The 18,569-nt window shown below is 50.8% G+C and overlaps 1 protein-coding gene across 1 annotated transcript in view; it reads right to left on the bottom strand.

The window, feature by feature from the left end:
• mical3a (microtubule associated monooxygenase, calponin and LIM domain containing 3a) overlaps window positions 1-18,569 on the bottom strand; it is a 49,121-nt gene that overhangs the window by 16,441 nt on the left and 14,111 nt on the right. Inside the window, 24 exon segments of the mRNA XM_084671373.1 lie at window positions 164-256; window positions 625-896; window positions 1,103-1,301; window positions 4,662-4,755; window positions 5,019-5,113; window positions 5,503-5,689; window positions 6,129-6,245; window positions 7,566-7,664; window positions 7,903-8,013; window positions 8,453-8,545; window positions 8,831-8,941; window positions 10,920-11,003; window positions 11,459-11,560; window positions 12,931-13,107; window positions 13,246-13,317; window positions 13,537-13,655; window positions 13,864-14,060; window positions 14,923-15,070; window positions 15,931-15,960; window positions 16,152-16,245; window positions 16,353-16,479; window positions 16,761-16,876; window positions 17,003-17,260; window positions 18,351-18,451. Of these exon segments, the coding sequence (XP_084527499.1) occupies window positions 164-256; window positions 625-896; window positions 1,103-1,301; window positions 4,662-4,755; window positions 5,019-5,113; window positions 5,503-5,689; window positions 6,129-6,245; window positions 7,566-7,664; window positions 7,903-8,013; window positions 8,453-8,545; window positions 8,831-8,941; window positions 10,920-11,003; window positions 11,459-11,560; window positions 12,931-13,107; window positions 13,246-13,317; window positions 13,537-13,655; window positions 13,864-14,060; window positions 14,923-15,070; window positions 15,931-15,960; window positions 16,152-16,245; window positions 16,353-16,479; window positions 16,761-16,876; window positions 17,003-17,260; window positions 18,351-18,451 (3,096 nt within the window).

The following is an 18,569-nucleotide window of genomic DNA, read 5'->3' as shown; positions in this document are numbered from 1 at the left end:
AAATATTACACCTCAAACGAAATACAACCAAACACAAATATGCCCAAACAAAACCTCCCATTGGGTGAAAAGAAGCCAAACACAAACCAGGGTATTAATAAGACGTTCCTTCACACCAGGTTAGATATCACTGTGCAAACGCATCCCCAGGCAGAGCTGCTACCTTTAAAAGTACCAGTGTCCTCTTCATCGACGAGGTGCTTCTCCAACCACAGACCTGACTGAAGCTCGTGCTCCCAGGGGCAATACTCACCCTCTACCAGCAGGGGGAGACACAGCCCCAACAATACCCAACACAGGTGAGCAGGTGGGCAGACACATGGTGTGAGAGGAGAGGAGGAGATGATGAGAGACACAGAAGATGGGGAGACTAACGACTGAACAAAGACAGTGCAAGGGACCAGGGTAAGGTTACAGATCAGGTCAGTACTGTCCCTGACTTGAAACTGAGCTGAAGACAGGATGAGGGGCTGACATGAGGAGGCGAGGGAGAACAAACAGAGAGGTCGTTTGGGTGTCTCGCTTAGTGACACCTGACTAGGATGAACCTTGATAAAACACCAACACCCACTTCAGCACGCACACCATCAAGAAGACCTTCAAAACATCTTAAAACGTATTTACCATCGCTTGAGTCTTCCTCCTCCTCTTCCTCCTCCTCTTCATCCTCCTCCTCATATTCCTCCTCCTCCTCCTGCTCCTCCTCCCTGGCAGTGCCAGCGAGCGCCCTCTCTTGGCTCCCGGCTTCTGGGTCGCTGTCGGTCCTCAGCTGGGCATGGAGCTCCACTGCCTCCTTCCAAGGCACGCCTCCCAGGTCAGAGGGGCTGGGGGGCTCCTCGTCCCCCGGCTCGTCCTGGTCCTCATCCTCGTCCTCCATGTCCGACTCGGAGCTACTGCTGCAGCACACGCAGGGGGGCAGAGGGTTAGCGTCTGCGCAGCGGAGCTATGATTCCGGGTGACGGATAGCTACAGCTTCAAAACGGGCGTCTACGACAGCCCACGCGGTTCCACCTGGGGCTCAGAAAGGACTACCGGACGAGTTCTCTGAACATCCCCACCACTATTGCCCTCCCGCCCCCCTCCCCGCCCCCCGGCCCCTCACCTGGAGCCCAGCAGGTCTGCGTCCGTGGCCTTGTCCAGGACGCTGCTCAGGTTGTGCTCGGCCAGCGTCTCCTCGGGCACCTCCTCCAGCTCCTCCTCCCTCTGCTGGGGCGCGCGGTAGTTCTCCAGCTCGATGCGCTCCGGCGTGCCGCGCAGACGCTTGGCCAGGCTGGGCTCCTGCAGCCCGTTCACCTCTGCTCCTGGGGGCGAGGGAGGGAGGGGGGGTGAGAAGGGGGGGAGAATATGTGTATGAGAGTCAGAAGGGACGTTTCTGCATCAGGCGAGGCAGGAGGTCCGGAGACGAGGCAGGAGGTCCGGAGACGAGGCAGGAGGTCTGGAGACGAGGCAGTCTCAGCAGTGCAGGGGCCATGCAAGGCTGAAGGGCGGGCATCAAACCAAACCACACCACCCGGGTCCACCCAAACACCAGATTAAGAGAATGCTCTGTATCTCTAAACATCCCAAACTCCTAAATAATCCTTATGAGGACTGATTCACTCCATTTGAACTGGCCATGTGTGATGGGAGCCAACTGTGGCAGAACTGTTTCGTGTTCAGGAGGAACGTCTACCACATACTGCAGGCATGGTGGTTCATGTGAACAAAGTGGCGAAGAACTTGGATTGAGAAGCCAGATAGACTCTGGCTTTATAAAAGAAACCCTCTTTGTGCCAAGCGAGGAAACAGACTGCCCTTCAGTCTGACAGTCTTTACATTTACTTTGAACCCACTTTCATGAAATTCCTTCCCAAAAGACCCACTTCCATACAGTACCTGCAGATGACACCATCCACTGTACATCATGAACATCAACACTGCACACTGGACTCCTGGCTTCACTTTGATATTCATGTTTCCTCCATGTCCATTTTCTTCTCAGTTTGACTCTGATCAGACAAATGGTCCGTGAACATGTCGAGACTGACCAGCCTTCCCATCAGTGTCGTTCATATTGTAATTTGCCTTAGTAATTATATAACTATAAGTGAGTTCATTTCTTAATATGAATAATCATATTGCACATTAGTCACTTTCCATTTATCAATTTATTGCAGGTTCTTACAGCGAATCACAAATTATTAGCAGGTTATCTATACGTTTTAATAAATATTTGGGTATTTGAATTCATATAATCACATAATAATAATATTATAGGCAACAAGGTTATGGTTGGTACCTTGCCTTTTTCCCACCTAGGAAGCAACTTTCAATCCAGACGGATTCACAGACTGCGAGTCTGGTTTAAACCTAATCTTAGTTGATAACAAATTGTTAAACTTAACTTAAAACTATCAGGTCTGTATGTTGCTAAGCTAATACTGAGCTGAGGTCAATCTAAGCTAGTGTTTTGGCTGTGAGAGACAATGTGCTGGTGGCGATGAACCCATGCAGCTGCCACCAAGGCATGGTGAGGTGAGGACAGCCAGGGAGGACAGCCAGTGAGGACAGCCAGTGAGGACAGCCAGTGAGGACAGCCAGTGAGGACAGCCAGTGAGGAGAGCCAGTAAGGGCGTGGGCGTCAGGCTGAGGCTGGCCGAGGCCTGTGTGTGCTCGGGGATGAGAGGGAACCAGGAGGGGGGGGCATGGAGGCAGCTGGTGAAGCAGCATGTCTGATGAGAGTGACTGAAGGAAGCCACCTGACAGCTCAACAGGATGCCCACTTCACTGTGGCAACTGACATCCTCAGCCGGTCACAAAGCAGTTTAGGGTAAGCTAGTAGAAATATCTCTGAAGGTGATGCGGTCCGTCATGTTTAAAATGAAGAGTTGCCCTAACATCTACACAGCTTAGTTCCAGACCTCTCCTCCCCTTTTAGTGAATCCAAGATAGAAGATCAGCATGCATTGTGAAATTATTCTTGTTGGATATGTAAATGGTTTCAAGTCACTATTAAACCCTATTTCTGTGCTGTAGAATGGCTATCAGTAGGATCAATACTTAATACTCACCTTACATTGGATTCTCAATGTTACTTCCCTTACAGACAATTTACTACTTTCTCACTTGTACTACATAGTTATTCCACATGAGCCTTAATTAAACTAGTTTGATACCAATGTAAACTCCACTAGTGACTGTGACGGAGACAATAGAAGCAGCATTGAGTAGTAAGCCAAGCCAGGAGCTGTTTGATGGAGATGGAGAGAGTTGTGTGGGAGAGAGTTGTGTGAGAGAGAGAGAGAGAGAGAGAGAGAGAGAGAGAGAGAGAGAGAGAGGGAGAGAGGGAGAGAGAGAGAGAGGGAGAGAGGGAGAGAGAGAGAGAGAGAGAGAGAGAGGGAGAGAGAGAGGGAGAGAGAGAGGGAGAGAGAGAGGGAGAGAGAGAGATAGAGAGAGAGAGAGAGAGAGAGAGAGAGAGAGAGAGAGAGAGAGAGAGAGAGAGAGAGAGAGAGAGAGAGAGAGAGAGAGAGGGAGAGGGAGAGGGAGAGGGAGAGGGAGAGAGAGGAAGGACAGACAGCAGAGGTGGGGGTGCAGCAAGAGAGGCCGGCTCATTGGCCAGCAGTGAGATCTGATGAAGGACAACCGAGTGGGGGAGGGGGTCACATTATCTATAAAGCTTCTGCTAAATGAATACATTATACGTTACGTAATTTCTCAATCGACCCAGTCATAAGCACTACAGGCACGGAACTAAAAGCTGCTGATAGGAGGGTGAAAGGTAAAGCTTACAGAAGGACCAATCACAAGCACTTATACAGGCATGTCATTCAAATAGTAAGCTGCTTCAGAAAGGGGAGGGGGAGGCAGATAGTAGAGCTTACAGAGGGGACCAATCACAAGCACTGATACAGACAGGCTCGAGTGTTAACTGTCTAAAGGTTTAGCTTAAGTAAGAGTCACAGGGCTCTACTAGTTACAATCACAAGAGAAGAAGAGTTTGGCTTTTCATTAAAGCATAGTAAGGCAAGAGAGCATCGTTGGTGTCTTAATTTATAATATACTGTGTACTTCTATGTGTCACATGGTTAAAGATAAGCAGGTACTATTGATTCACTGGGTTAAGTAGATGCAAAAGGGTGCTTCGAAAAGTCGACTTCAGCAGTTCCACTAGCAGCTATGCTATAAAGCACTCCATCTGGCCTGACTGTCTTTAATATCCAGCCAACAGTCATTAAAACTTTGCATCAAGCCAAACGTGCCCACAAATCACAGTCCCGGGATAAACTGGTGCCAACCAACAGGAGTCAAGAAGGACAGTTGCATTTTTTTTCAGAAAACACAAATCACACACACAGAATCACAAGGTTTACATCTCTAAGAGTCAGGGAGTCAGCAGGCTGGAGCAGCAACACAGTCCCACCATGGTGAGATTAGTTGGAGGGGGCTACGTCTACAGGAAGTGAGGTCATGCTAGAGGAAGTTGAGCAGAGCATTGAGGCTGAAGCAGCAGAGGAGGTAGAGACAGTATGTGAAGAAGAAGGGGATGTCCAGCGGGCGGCGCGCCACCTGGTGGCAGCTCCAGGACAGCGTGCGACGGAGGGTGCGCAGAGACTCCCCCACTCCCAGCCCCAGCCTCAGGGCCAGGCGAGGGGGCACAGCTAAGGGGGAGAAGGTCAGGGTACCTGAGGGCCGGCGCTGGGTCGGGGTCGTGGCGGCTGCCAGCGCACGCCCCGGGGCGTCCACGGTGACGGGAGAAGGCTGGGACACCTGGTTGTCCTGGAGACAGGGTTGAAAGGTCAAACTGGGTCAAACACGTCAACAGACCCCTTTTCCAGCACAGCGATGCGTCAAATTGAGCTGGTGACCTCAATGAAACTAAACGACAAGAGATATCAGCGCAAACATTCCACACGTTGTTTGGATAAGCTAAAGCAGGGCAGGTCAATGGTCAGCAACAATAACACGCAACCTAAATTGCTCGGGACAAAACATCCCATCGTTCGCCCATGCAGAGTCCGAAGTAGAAAGAGTGCAGGTACCTTGTCGTTGAGAGTTGTTGGGGTGGGAGGGGGTCTCTTCCTCTGGGCCTGCCCTGACAGACGGTAACAGTAGTGGGGTTTGCAGTAGAACTTCCCTACAGGAGTGGAGACACACGAGGCCTTTCAGTCACACTAACATAACCTGACCGGCATCGCAGTGCTTCATCTGTTACATAAGCTTGGTACGACGCCTGTGGGTGCTGGGACAGTGTGGAGGCCTTAAACAGACAGGCTGATTGTCCTCTCCTCCCTCCCTCCCTCCATCCTCCGTGTTAGCTCTCCGTAGGACAGAGCTAGTCCCCCCTCCCTCCCTCCCTGCCCCCCCCCCCCCTCCTCAGATGCCACAGTGTCCAGTGAGAAACAGCCATTCAGTCCCTGCTAACAAGCTGCAGCTTGTCCATTAGCACAAAGCAGCCCATCCTGACCCAGGGAGGAGAGATATGGAATCCTGAAACTGGGCTGGACTCGCGGGGACTACTCTTACCGTCCTCCACGTCGAAGGCGTACGAGGAGAGTCGCAGCGTGGTTCCGCAGTAGTCGCACTTGAAGCAGCTGCGGTGGAAGAACTTGCCCTCCGCACTGAGCCTCTCCATGACGTACACCCGCTTGCGGCAGAAGAAGCACACGTCGCTGCCCCCGATGTTCGCGGGGAACTCCTTCCTCAGGGAGCCCTGCAGGTGAGAGAAGACTGGATGAGGGTCTGGGAGGAGGGAGGGGGAGGGAAGAGAAGGGGAGCACGCACGCATCCTGAAGATCCAGCTTCAAATCACACCGTTCACAGCCCGACTGGGACCAAGCCTTGTATAGGGTTAGATTAACACCCGGGGGGGGGGGGGGAGCACACTTTGTTGATTATTGTGTAGTAATGTGTGCCACAGAAAGGGTCAAATATTCCACACAAACACAACCAGAGTGAGTTAGCTTGAAGTCACACACTTCCAGAGAATCATTCTCTCCAACTAGGAACTCTAGTTAGAGGAAGAAAGTCCAAAACACTAGCAACCACAACTGGAGGAGCTAACTAAGGTCAGTTACCCTCCTGGGTCTAGATGCCCTATACATGCTTCTACAGGCTTGTGGACTGGACACGACCACACCACGGACTCTTACCAGTTCCACTAGTTCCCTCTTGCCAAGAAGGGGCTTGGGCTCCTCCTGGGTCTGGAGCTGATTGGCTATTTGCTCAGCCAATGAGCTCACACCCCCTGTGTACATCTTTATATATCTCTATCAACCGACAGAGATGAAGGGACAGGAGGATGAGGGAAATAAAAAGATATAAGGAAATGAAGAAACAGTGAGGGAGACAAACAGAAACATTTGAGTAAAAATCAACTGATGGAGAAAGAGCAGTATGTCAGTGAGGTAGATGTAGGGATACAAAGTGACAGGAAGTGAGGTAGTTTGGCAAAGAAAATGAGGAAATTAATGGATGATAGTAAGGCACTAGAGAAGAGAGCGGAATTGCAATTGGTGTAATGAGAGGATGAATGAAGTCATGTTTTGGTTGACCAGGCGTCTACAGTAGATGTGTATGTAGCATGTTTGACTGGCCAGGCATGTAAAAAACAATGAGAGCTGCAGTCGGAATGATTGTTAGGCAACGGCGGACTCACTCCACATTACATGCAGTTCCTGGTGAAAGCATGGTAGACAGTGGGATTTTGGGCACTATGACAGATAAACAGATCGGATGTTCTACCAGTATTCCAATGAGGAGCCAAAGCTGTTGAAAGGATCAATGGCTGGGTAATGCCTTCAATCCCAAACCAATCCTAACACACACAGTCTCCATGTTTTCTGGCTGCCATGTGGCTAATAAGCCAGACAGTTAAGTACTGATGGTTACCATGGATACCAGAACAGCCAATTCGTTTAGGCCTTAATCAACTACGAGTATGTTGAAACAGACCTGAAGTCAGCAGATTCTACCATAGCTTCTTTCACGGCTAGTATAACCCTAAAATTGCTTGGATGAAATCTATAAAATATCCTCAAAATAGCAGTTATCCTGCTAGGCCAGAATTTAGGTCACAGTTATTCCAGCCCCCCAGCCATGATAACGACGATAATCTTGGAAGAGATTTATCCTAAATGTACATGCTGTACTTTCAAGTCCAGCACTCCATTCTGACCAGCCTGTGATTATAGCAGCCTAGCTCACCAGGGTGTGTCAACATGAGACTTAGTCCCGCTGGTCCTTCTGGTTTATATAAAAAAAAAAAAAAAAAAAATAAAAACTTTTGGTTGGGATTCTCTCAGTCACTGTGCAGCCAGACAGGCCACACCTAACACAGCACTGGTATCTGGCCTCTGTGTCTATAGACACATACCTCCTCTCCATCCCTGTGCCAGACCAACACACCCAGAGAATGACACTGCTGGTTCTGAAAATTGAGAGCTGGTTCTCATGCATGCAGGGCATGCAGCAGCCAGCTGAAAGCCCTGCCTGCTAAATGGATTTCCACCAGTGTAACTCACGTATCATGCAAGTAGAAAGTTATCAGTCACTGCATTCTCACTCCTCCCCAGCAGGGGGGGGGGTACCTGTCTCTCTGGTGAGGGGAGTGGGGAGTCAAGGCTGGAGTCCAGGCCTCTGGACAGCTGCCACTGCTGGATGAAGAAAGGGGAGGGCTTTTTGGAGGGCTCCAAAGGAGAGAGGAGGGAAAGGAGAGGGAGAGGTAAGACTGAAGTGGAGACTGAAGGAGAGAAAAACAGCAGGAATGTTCCGGTAAAGAAGCTGGTATAAAGGACAAAAAAAATTAATAATACGAAGGTTCTGATTGCTTTCTCAAATCAATCCCATCTTATAAAGCAAGATAGGTCCGTTCTTGAGAGGCATAAACCAGTGTGCAGAGACTCCAGGGTGATAGAGGTGTTTCACCTTTGGTTTAGCCGGCTTGCCTTTAAACTGTGAGGCTAGCTGCTCAGCCCTCTCCTGAATGCTAGGCACATGTATGGGCACCTGAGCATCAGAGCGCAAAGGCTCTGGGTCCTGTCGGAGAGAGGTACTGTTAGAGGAGAAGAGAGGACTGAAGAGGGGAGGATGGGAGGATAGCAACGGTGTCAGGTGCCGCTAAAAAGACCCGAGCAAAACCAACGAGCAGCAGAGGGATATTGGATGGGATATTTAGACAAGCTAGCAAGTGACGAAAGCGGATCAAGCATCACCTTCTGACTATCGTAGTGACTTAACAAGGATGCAGTGACCTGTAACACCTAGACATGGCTGGGCCTCTGATTCCCCTGTTAGCAGGGGTCGCTAGGAGGCAGTTATTGGAGGCCAGCTCCAGAGCCGTTTTCCATGCGGCAGGGCAGGGGGCAGACAACATGCTGAGGGCAGGTCTAGCACAGCTACATCATGTCAAGGTGCACTGGGGGTGTTAGTATTAGCGTCACTGCAATTCCACTCCTCCCCCACCAGGGGGAGGTACCTGTTTGAGGGCCTCTGGGGAAGGGAGAGATGGTTCTGGACTCTGGCTCAGCTGCCACTGTTCTATGAAGAAGCGAGACGGCTTTTTCTTAGGCTCCGGGGGGAGAGAGATAAGAGAGGGAGGGGAGAGAGGAGGGTTGACAGACAGTAAGAATGGTGAATAAGGCCCATTTATTTGTGGCACTTCTGCTTGAGGCCTTACGCAGAAATAAAACAAAATTTTTCCCATTTCAAGAAAGCATGCTTAAATAGAGTCAAAATCCACCCCGTCGCCATCAGAAACGGAATCGTTTTAAGCCCAAACTCCACATCCACGCTCCAAAATCCATATTCACTGCTCGAGCCTAACACACCACACCAAACCATGCATGGTGTTTACCTTGGGCTTCTCAGGCCTGCCTCTAAACTTAGAGATGAGGCACGCAGCCCTCTCCTGTACGCTGGGGATGTGGATGGGCCCTGGGTCGTCCAGGTGTAGTGGCTCCCAGTCCTGTACAGAGACTCGCCATCAGCCAATCCCATCCCTCAGGCTGGAGTGAAGCTATGGACATGCACGTGCTGGATGTGCTGCGTGCGTCTGTGTCGATCAGTAGGACATCATTTAGTGCCACTGTGACTCAGCGAGTGTGCCCTGCAGGAGCGGGGTACGCTGACAAAGAGTGTTGATGTTCAGACTCGACGATCCTCTGTCAGACGAGACTAAGTCTGTGTTGTTGGTGGTTCTACTGTAACCCGCCAAGCAGCCCTTTGCTGTAAACACACCCCCACGCCCACGCAACCATGGTTACCCTGTGCGTCAGAGGCGTCCGGTCTTGGACTCGGTCCTCCTCCTCGACTACTAGTCTATCACTCTGCTGTGGGACACACACACACACACACACAGGCAGACAATTACACACACACACTCTTTGGGGAGTCAGTGCGTAGGTTGCTTACGCTGGAACTATGTATGTGGCTGAAACCCTCAATTTAGAACCATAGAACCATATTAGTCTGCACACATCCACATGTGACATGATGGCTCCAAACCCTACACAGTCAACCAGTAAACACAAACATCCTCTCAGGACCACAATAGCAACCCACTCAAGGATAAGGAAAACCCAGTATACACAGACAGTACATGAAGGTTATGTTGGTCGGTTGCATGGGGAGAGGAATAGTGGGATTGTCCACTACTGCGGCTCTCTACACCGAAGGCACAACTGACGAGCTAGGACAGAGGGGAGCCAGGGGGGACCTGGGTGAAAGACCGGATTAGAGACCGCCAGGACGGAGGCCAGGACAGAGGCCAGGACAGAGGCCAGGACGGAGGCCAGGACAGAGGCCAGGACAGAGGCCAGGACGGAGGCCAGGACGGAGGCCAGGTTAGGACAGGGTGGTATGGGAATGCTGTGCCATAGGCCCGGCACAGGCCGAGCGTCACCTGTGCGTGAAGCGAGAGCGAGGAGGCGGAGGAAGAGGAGGAGAGGAGGATGGTTTTCTTAGGGCAGGTCCGACAGCCCGAGGTTGAGTCTGTGTTGCTCTTCGCCTTCAGAAACAGGAGAGGAGAGGAAGTCACTCGCTGGTGGCGCTGGCCAGGCACATGGGCTCGACACACACACACACACACACCACACACACACACCACACACACACACACGACCCATGCACACACATACACCCACGCAAACACACACGAGGCACACAAACGAACACACAGACGCACGCACAGACCACCCACAGACAGAAAGTGGAAACACAAGTCCAGTCTTTTTTTCACTGGTTGAACATGGCCGCACTGGCTGTCAGGGAAGGAGACGCTTGCAAGGAAGAAACTTAATCTTGTTTGAGCACTCATTCTTCTGCCAAGTATAAACTATACAGCTAACTGAAGCCAGCAAGAGAACCGTGAGAGTTTTTCCTCCACAGCCCCAGGACCTTCAGGAAGCTTGTGCAGCCAAGGGAGAGAGAGGGGGACAGCATGATGACGAGAGTATGAAACACTGTCATGAGAGTGTGCGAGTTCTTCAAATACAGCTATTTGTACGCAGGCTAAGCTAGGGCAGGGGCAAACAGTTGAGTGTGTGTGAGAGATGGAAAAGTGATATCGGCCCATGTCTCTCACGGTCCACTCCGTCCAAATTCAAATTCTAACTTAAGCTCAAATATTTCACCTTAACATAGTCTCCCATGGCATATACAGCACAGTGCAGGAACTTGCTACTCGTGTTAGCAACCACCAAGCAATGGCCAACTATGCTCAGTGAAAACAGGGCTAGCCAGATGTGCCGGTGGTTAGCCCGGGAGAGGGAGAAAGGACAAAAGCAGGTGCTGTGAGATGGTTACCCATCACCGAGCTAACTTATCTAAGCTAAAGTAAAAGCCTTTTTGTCTATGGAAGCAGGACAAACTAGCTAGCACTGGGTTAGCAGTTGTGTGCCCCGGCTCGAGGGGCTATGCGTCCTCCTACCACAAGGTTGTCGTACCTGCTCCCCTCGACTGGGCAGGGTCTGACACTTCACCCTCTGCTTATAGCGGAAGCTCAGCTGCTCCTGTTGCTGCGTGCGTTTCTGGGGGACAGCCAATGGGAGTGGAGCAAAGTGGCGAGGTAGGGAGGGAGAGGTATGTCACAGGAGACAGAGAGAACATGACATCATGTCACAATGACTGGCTCTCTGGCTAACTACGGGACAGTCAGGACGACGATTGACCAAACACATGCACGCATGCCCACACCCAAATTTGACTTGGATTGTCAAACTCAAAACTAGTTAGTGAACAACACAATGACTAAGACACCGGGATATCTACTGATTATATCCTGTACCACTCCAAAGGGCAAAGTCCACAGCAGCTGTCTTTAGGGAGGGGTTACAGCTTTTCATAACGTCTAGTCGGCTAGTACTGGGACACAAAGGAGCTATTGCCATCTTCACAACCACACAGCAGAGACGGATGGTTAGGGGGTTAGGGTTAGGGGTTAAACCAGGCCCTGGGAAAAGGGGGAGGGGGGTCCACTCATTACCTTTCTCCACGCTGGAACGGGGGCCAAGCGCACTGGCTCTTTCAGGGGGGCAGGTGAAGGGGCCGGGGGCAGCAAAAGGTTCAGATTGGGCAGAGAGTCTCCCTTTGGCCCAGAAGAAGATGAGGAACAGCCAGAGAGGCCGATGAGAATCCAAGGCACAGTGCAACCCACAGTGAGTCATAGTCAGGAGAAAAAGAGGAGAAGAAGAATGGAGAGAGAGAGAGAGAGAGAGGGGCAGAGAGAGAGAGAGAGAGAGGCAGAGAGAGAGAGAGAGAGGCAGAGAGAGAGAGAGAGACAGAGAGAGAGAGAGAGAGAGAGAGAGAAATCATGAGATGAAGGGGTCATTCAGGGTTGGAAAATATGAGAGCTAATGAACCAACCGCAAAGCAGTGGTGTGCTGTGTCACCCAGAGGGAGATGGGACTAGAACACAACACGCTTTCATCTTCATCACGCCCACGTGAAAACCTCCTAGGTCCATTTCAAATGGAGAAGTAACCATGCAGGAAACAGAAGGGTCAGAGAGGGAAAGAGGAGGATGGGAGTGACTCAGAGCAGCGGTCGCAGAAACCTAAAATCTCTTTCCAAGTCATACTAGGGACAGTCCTCGCGCGAGGCAGCAGTGCTCCGTATTCGTCTTCTGCCACCCAGTCATTAGCATGCAGCGTCAGCAGGATTTAGGATAGAGCCCTTCGAACAGACGGGATATGCTCTTAAATAGGAGCTGTATGAGCTGCTTATAGCTCCATTACAGAGAAAAACATATCTACTAAAGAGGTCTGATACCCCAAATAGAGAGAAATCACTACCTACTTACACCAGAACCTCGAATAAAGAGGATACAATAAAATATGTCTGTGTAACACACGTCATATCACACAACAGAGCAGGACTTAGGAACAACAGTCCTTGCTTACTGTCTTTTTATGTACACAATGCCAGCTTGTGTTTTACGTTCTCCCATACCGGCCACCACCCCTATCCAAATCTCCCACCCTCCTCTGCCCAAACCCCGGTCCTCCTACCCGCTAATGCCCCCAGCCCCCCTGCCCCCCAAGGGTGGCACTGTGAACCCATTCCCGCCAAGAAGGCACAATCAGACCAGCTAGTGTACCATAGAACAATACAGTCCCAACCACAGCAACGCTCGCATTCTGAGCCCCCACGCAGTAACAAGCCTCGGCTCAGGACCCACATGACGACATCAGCTTCCACCCCCGGGATCATCTCCATACAGCCCTGAACATCTCTGAACATCTACACTGAACAACTCAGAGCCACGCTTTCACACTGATGGAAGAAAAAACGTTCATGAATTGAAGCTAAAAATCGATTTGAGACAAGATCGGCCAACTTTATCTGAAGAAGACCGGACACATTCTTTGACATTTTAACATGGCCCTCGCAGCCTAGGACCAGAATCGGGATTCCGTCTGTTGACCAGGACCACACCACACCCATCCTGATCCCTACCTGTCTCTTGAGGCCTGAGGACTGGGCCGGGGCGTTCTCCTCAAACTTGGCCAGCAGCTGGGTTGCCATGGACTTGACCTTGTTATGGTTGCCCCCGGCAGCAGATTCGACCTTCCTTTCCGTCAAGGCGTTGGCCACTGACGGCCTCTCATCTCGACTGGCCCTCGACACCTCATCCTGATAGAAATACATCAGCATATCTCTATTAACAGCAGTTTATTTGAGATTCCTACTAAACAGCCCCTGTATGGGACCAGCTGAACAGTACGCTAGTTCCTTAACGGTAGAGTTTTGACTCTTAAGATCTCTACTCACGTCTTCAGAGTGTCCAGCTTGGCTTGTCTTCCTCCTCTTGCCCAAAACATCCACTTCCTTCTCCTTCTTGTCCTGTTGAGGACACGTCATGGTTTATGATCGGGGCTATTTTTTGTCACCCAGATCATGACTCATGCAGCAACATGACCATGACATCAACACAGTGAAAAGGCAGGGAGACGTTTCAAACGTTTTTTTGGTTTACCAACTGTTCGGTCCTGTGTGTGTCTGATGAGGATGCCGCGGTGAAACGGCGATCGTAATAAAACGTCAACAACGCCTTTGACTGACCTTGGGGTTGCGTTTGCGCGAGATGGCAATGCTCTGGCCCAGCTTGCTGAGGAAGGAAATTGGAGACTTGGTGCTGGAGATCAGAGCAGCCTTCTCTTCCGGACTGAGGTTCTGGTTTTCTGGAAACACACCACCAAAACCACCAAGTTAGTCATACATGTGCTAACAAACAGTGGATGACGTGGTTCATAAACTAGCATTCCACGTATTTAAGACATCAGCATTAAATACTACATTAATTCATATTCGTATTACTGAAACAATGTTGATGTCATGACTCAAAACAAAGCAATCGACATTTCAAACCCAGATATGACCACCCTTCACCTCCAGGGGGCACTGTGTCCTTGAACATCTCATAGAACTGGCTCAGGTACATGACCATGGACAGCTTATCTGGCTCCACCACCGAGGACATCTCCTTGCCCGTCATGCAAGGTGAGATGCCGAACTCTCGCTCAGCCACATCGAAGCCAAGCTGGTTGTTCCTCTCCTGGTCTCGCTCCGCCAGGGAGTCAAAATCACTGGAGGATGGGGGGGGGGGGCGATGAAGGAGGACAGTTAACAGGTGAAGATAAGTACACCAGAGTGAATGATGGCTGACTAGCTGATGTGGACAGGAAGCAGAGAGGGAGAACATCCTGGAGACTTTAATGTAGTCAGTTGGAGAGTAGGACAGAGAAAACTCACACACAGTACATTCACAGTCAGACATGTGAGGAATCACTAACAACGGGGGATATTCTGGGATGTTCCCTCAAGTGATTCCCACCATACTTAGTCAACAACTGATGCTTTTAACCTAGCTATTAACTGCTGATCCATCCTTTCCTTCTGCGCAGCATTTTACAATATTATTGATTTGCATTAGTAAATCAACGCCAATCTCTGCTGTGTCTGCAAATGAGTCATCTCTCCCCTTTCCCCCTCTCTGTCTCCTTCCCTCTGAGTGGAGATGTGTGTGGGGGCAGATCTCCCATAGCGCTGCAGCTCTAACCCCAGCGCCCCCACCATCCTGGCTCCAGGACAGGCACCAGAGCAGAACTCCCTGCAGCACCACTCGGGAAAGGTCACGAAGAGTCTAACGGCTCCTAATGCTGATAACTATGTAGGGTTAGAATCCAGAGGTTAACAACCCCATCTCTCCCCCATTAGACAATGTGGTCTTCTGTGTGTCTCTGTGTGTGTGTGTGTGTGTGTTAGAGGGAACTTGACGGCCAGTCGCGACTAGGAGCTGTCAGGTTACTCAGCGGTGAAATATGGAGCTAGCCTAAGGTCTCTGCCTGGTAATAAACAAGAGCGGCGGCAAACACAGCATCTCGGTGGTAAAGGCAGCTGTCAGGCCTGCTCTGCGCTCCACAGGGAGGAGGGCCGGGCTGGACTCACATGAGGTCGGGTCTGTAGCGGTGGATGAGAGCGCACAGGGCCAGGCCGCTCTTCCAGGACATGGTTAGGTCGGTCACACTGACGCTCCTGTAGCCGTCCGTCTGCCTCTGGCACCAGTTGAGCAGCTTGCTGGAGCGGGCGACGGACTCTGGGAAGAGAGGGAACGGCATAGGTCAGGGGACTGAGGGAGAAAGAGAGGGAGAGAGAGACACAGACAGACAGACAGACAGAGAGAGAGAGAGAGAGAGAGAGAGAGAGAGATACAGAGAGAGATACAGAGAGAGAGAGAGAGAGAGAGAGAGAGATACAGAGAGAGATACAGAGAGAGAGAGAGAGAGAGAGATACAGAGAGAGATACAGAGAGAGATACAGAGAGAGAGAGAGAGAGAGAGAGAGAGAGAGAGACACAGACAGACAGAGACAGACAGATATACAGAGAGAGAGAGAGAGACAGACAAACAGAGACAGACAGACAGACAGAGAGATATACAGAGAGAGAGAGAGAGAGAGAGAGAGAGAGAGAGCGAAAGAGAGCGAGAGAGAGCGAGAGAGAGCGAGAGAGAGAGAGAGAGAGAGACACAGACAGACAGACAGACAGACAGACAGACAGAGAAAGACAGAGAGCACACAGCAACCTTGGATGTTGGGTAAACAAACAAATAAGTCACTCCATCCATGGCCTCATCCATGTTAGTTCCATGATCAGACCAGTGCACAGACAGACTGGGGAGGCAGATTACTGGAGAGAGTCAGAGTCATGTGGGGAGGAGGATGCCTATGCGGAGTTAGGACATTTTGAATCAGTGAAAAGGGACCTTCTAGATGTTTCGATGCCAGTGGAATGCCGTCAAATGAATGATGAGTGTGTTAGTACGGACAGAGGGAGGCGTGTTAGGGGTTTCACCTCCCACACATGTACAGTTCTCACATGGCACAGGCAATCTGACTCCTTAAAGATCATTAGTTCCCCATAAAACAACACCATGCTTTGATCAGTCATGTTGTTACCTTGCAACTGCTTGTCAAGCAGGCAATGGTCTAGGGTGGAAATAATCCATTATTACATGATCCAAAAAAACAAGACTATCAAATCACAACCTCAACATGTAATACATTCTTAAAAAAAACTGGAGGCAGTTGATGAAGCCGGGAGGCTGAAACATGATACAGCCTTGGCTCACCCTGGGGAGCTACCAAGCAGCAAATTGGATCTTCAGTTGTGCACTCACCATTCCGGGTTAGTTTGGGCGTGGATGAGTTAACGACATTCTCCATCTCAATACGCATGTCCCTCTGCTCCCCGGTGTCAACCAGGTGTCGTACCTACAGCAGAGAGGACAGGGGACACGTTACGCGGCCAGGCCTCAAGACCACGTTACCACACTGTCCTGGGCCTGAGCCTGGACCAGGGGCTGGGCCGAGCCACATACCTGGTTGGGCCGGAGAAAGTTGAGGCAGATGTTAGGGTAGCGAGTGGTGGGGTTCACGCTGTAGTGGCTGAAGTTCTTACTGACGTTCTCTGGCGTGGTCTGAGGGAGCAGGCGGTAGATGCTCTCCCTGGGGAGGGAGAGGGGGGTGAAAGAGGGACAGAAAAAGAGAGAGCACGTTAACTGGGTTATGGAAAGCGTCAGATTCACATTCCGTTCAAATCAGCAGAGAAGCTCTTATGCCACTAGAGCAACCAGGGGGGACAATTAAGCTGTTCTGGCCACCTTCCTGGTTCCACTCAGAGATAACTAACTGAGTATGGGTTTGTGAGCGGGGGACAGGGTTGAGAAAACACAGCAAGGATTAAGCCGTGTATAGGTGTGTGTGTGTGTGTTTCTCTCTTCTCTCACCTCTCAGCCAGCACCTCCAGAGTTGTGTTTCCCTGTGCCCAGCTGCGTACCATCCAGGCAGAGTCCATCGCTGCCAGGAAACCTCTGGCAATCCCAGTGCCCATCGGCCAGAAGGGCTGAGGGATGGAACAGAGACACTCACTCTCAACTCCACGTACAAACACCGATAAGATCCCTCGCCTCCAGTCGAACCAGTGTGGGTCTGGAACAGTCACCCCGCCGACCCCAGTGCACTCCCTCACCTCCAGCAGGCTGTCTCCCACCAGCGCCACCAGCAGCTGGTGGCCGTGTCTCTGGCGGACCAGCGCGGCGTTCTCCGAGGCGTACATGCACGTGAAGTCGAACATGGCCACGTCGGGCTGGCCGTAGTGGTTGATGGCAAAGTCCAGCGTGGGCAGCTGCTGATTGGTGGAGAAGTCGGCGGCCTCTCGGGCGTAAGAGAGCAGGGCAGTCTGGTCGACGTTGGCCCGGGACAGCAGCATCTCTGTGTCAGCGTAGTCCTGAGGGAAAAAGAGAAAAAAAGGGCGTGGTTCTCTTGATTCATGGTTCTGTGGAAGTGCTGGTTGCGGGCCAGCCGCCTGCCAAGTCAACCTCTCCTCCCTACCCTACCCTTCTGTCCAAAGGGCAGAAGTGCTGGGAACAAGGAGGGGTTTCTGCTGCTGGAAGACAAGCCAACATATGACTTGAACCATCATTGGGGATGATGTGTTTGAATATGAATGGAGCCAACCTGCACGAATGGTGGTGTGATAGTTCAAACGTTTATACTGGACAACCACTCTGTCTTGCCAATCCCGTCTCACGGAAACCAAGTTCTGATACAAGACCAGAAAAAGGGACCAGGAAGGCACTGGCGTGCAAGTCAAGTTGGGACTCATTGAACACCCCCCACCCCCCCCCCCTTCTCCCTGCAAACCTCATTAGGGCTTGTACAAGTTTGGCAGGTCTCGAGAAACACAAGTTTGGCAGGCCAGCTTGAAAACAGCAGACTATGGAGACCAGCGTCCCAGGCTTAGGGGGGGTCCTGGGACAGGGTCTGGGTCTGCTGTAGCCCAGCACCACGGCCCCTGAGCCAGCTCACTGGAGGAGGAGGACTGACTGACAACCCTCCTGCCTCCTCCTGGAGGGATGATGACAGCCAATCAAACATCAGAGTTTGCCCCAATTAAAAATGTAATCCAATTAACAAAAGGGTGACAAGAGTAAGCAATTACGCTCCTTCTGTAACAAGAGTTTAACTAGGCAGGCCAAATGACTCAAGCACTCTCTGTAGATCTTTCATCTCTCAGTACACTCACAGTATGATCGGAACGTTCAATACTAAATGTAGAAAGTTCATACAGTTACAACTACCAGTGGAGAGTCGCAGGACACAGATATACACTACAGGAAGTCAAGTGTGCATGTGTGGCTGTGTGTATACAGAACAGTCCGTCTCACTGAGCGTGGTTGAGTTTGAGGTTTGTTACACTATTGGCTCAATCAGACATTTCTGTGTGTTGACATTGTGATGGTGCGTACATGAATAAGAGAGTCAGGCCCAGTCAGTCGTTTCCCTCTCCCCTAAGGACCCAGACTTTGATCACTCACATGCAGAATGACTCCTTTCTCCAGCAGGCTCTGTTTTTTGGCTGTCATCACAAAGTAGTGCGTGTCATCCTTGTAGTAGACTATATTCTCCAGGTCAATTCCTATGGATCCAACAGCAAAGAGTTCTTGTTATTTATACTGTCTTCATTGTATTTACCAGTTCTCTCTCTGTCTAGTGATTGTTTAATCCCCCCTTTCTCAGACCATCTTCATTATACT

Source organism: Hypomesus nipponensis, chromosome 14 (genome assembly GCF_054491055.1).
Source record: "Hypomesus nipponensis isolate SF chromosome 14, ASM5449105v1, whole genome shotgun sequence".
NCBI lineage: Eukaryota > Metazoa > Chordata > Actinopteri > Osmeriformes > Osmeridae > Hypomesus > Hypomesus nipponensis.
Note: the sequence above shows the minus strand (reverse complement) of the source record. Positions and strands in the feature narration are given on the sequence as shown.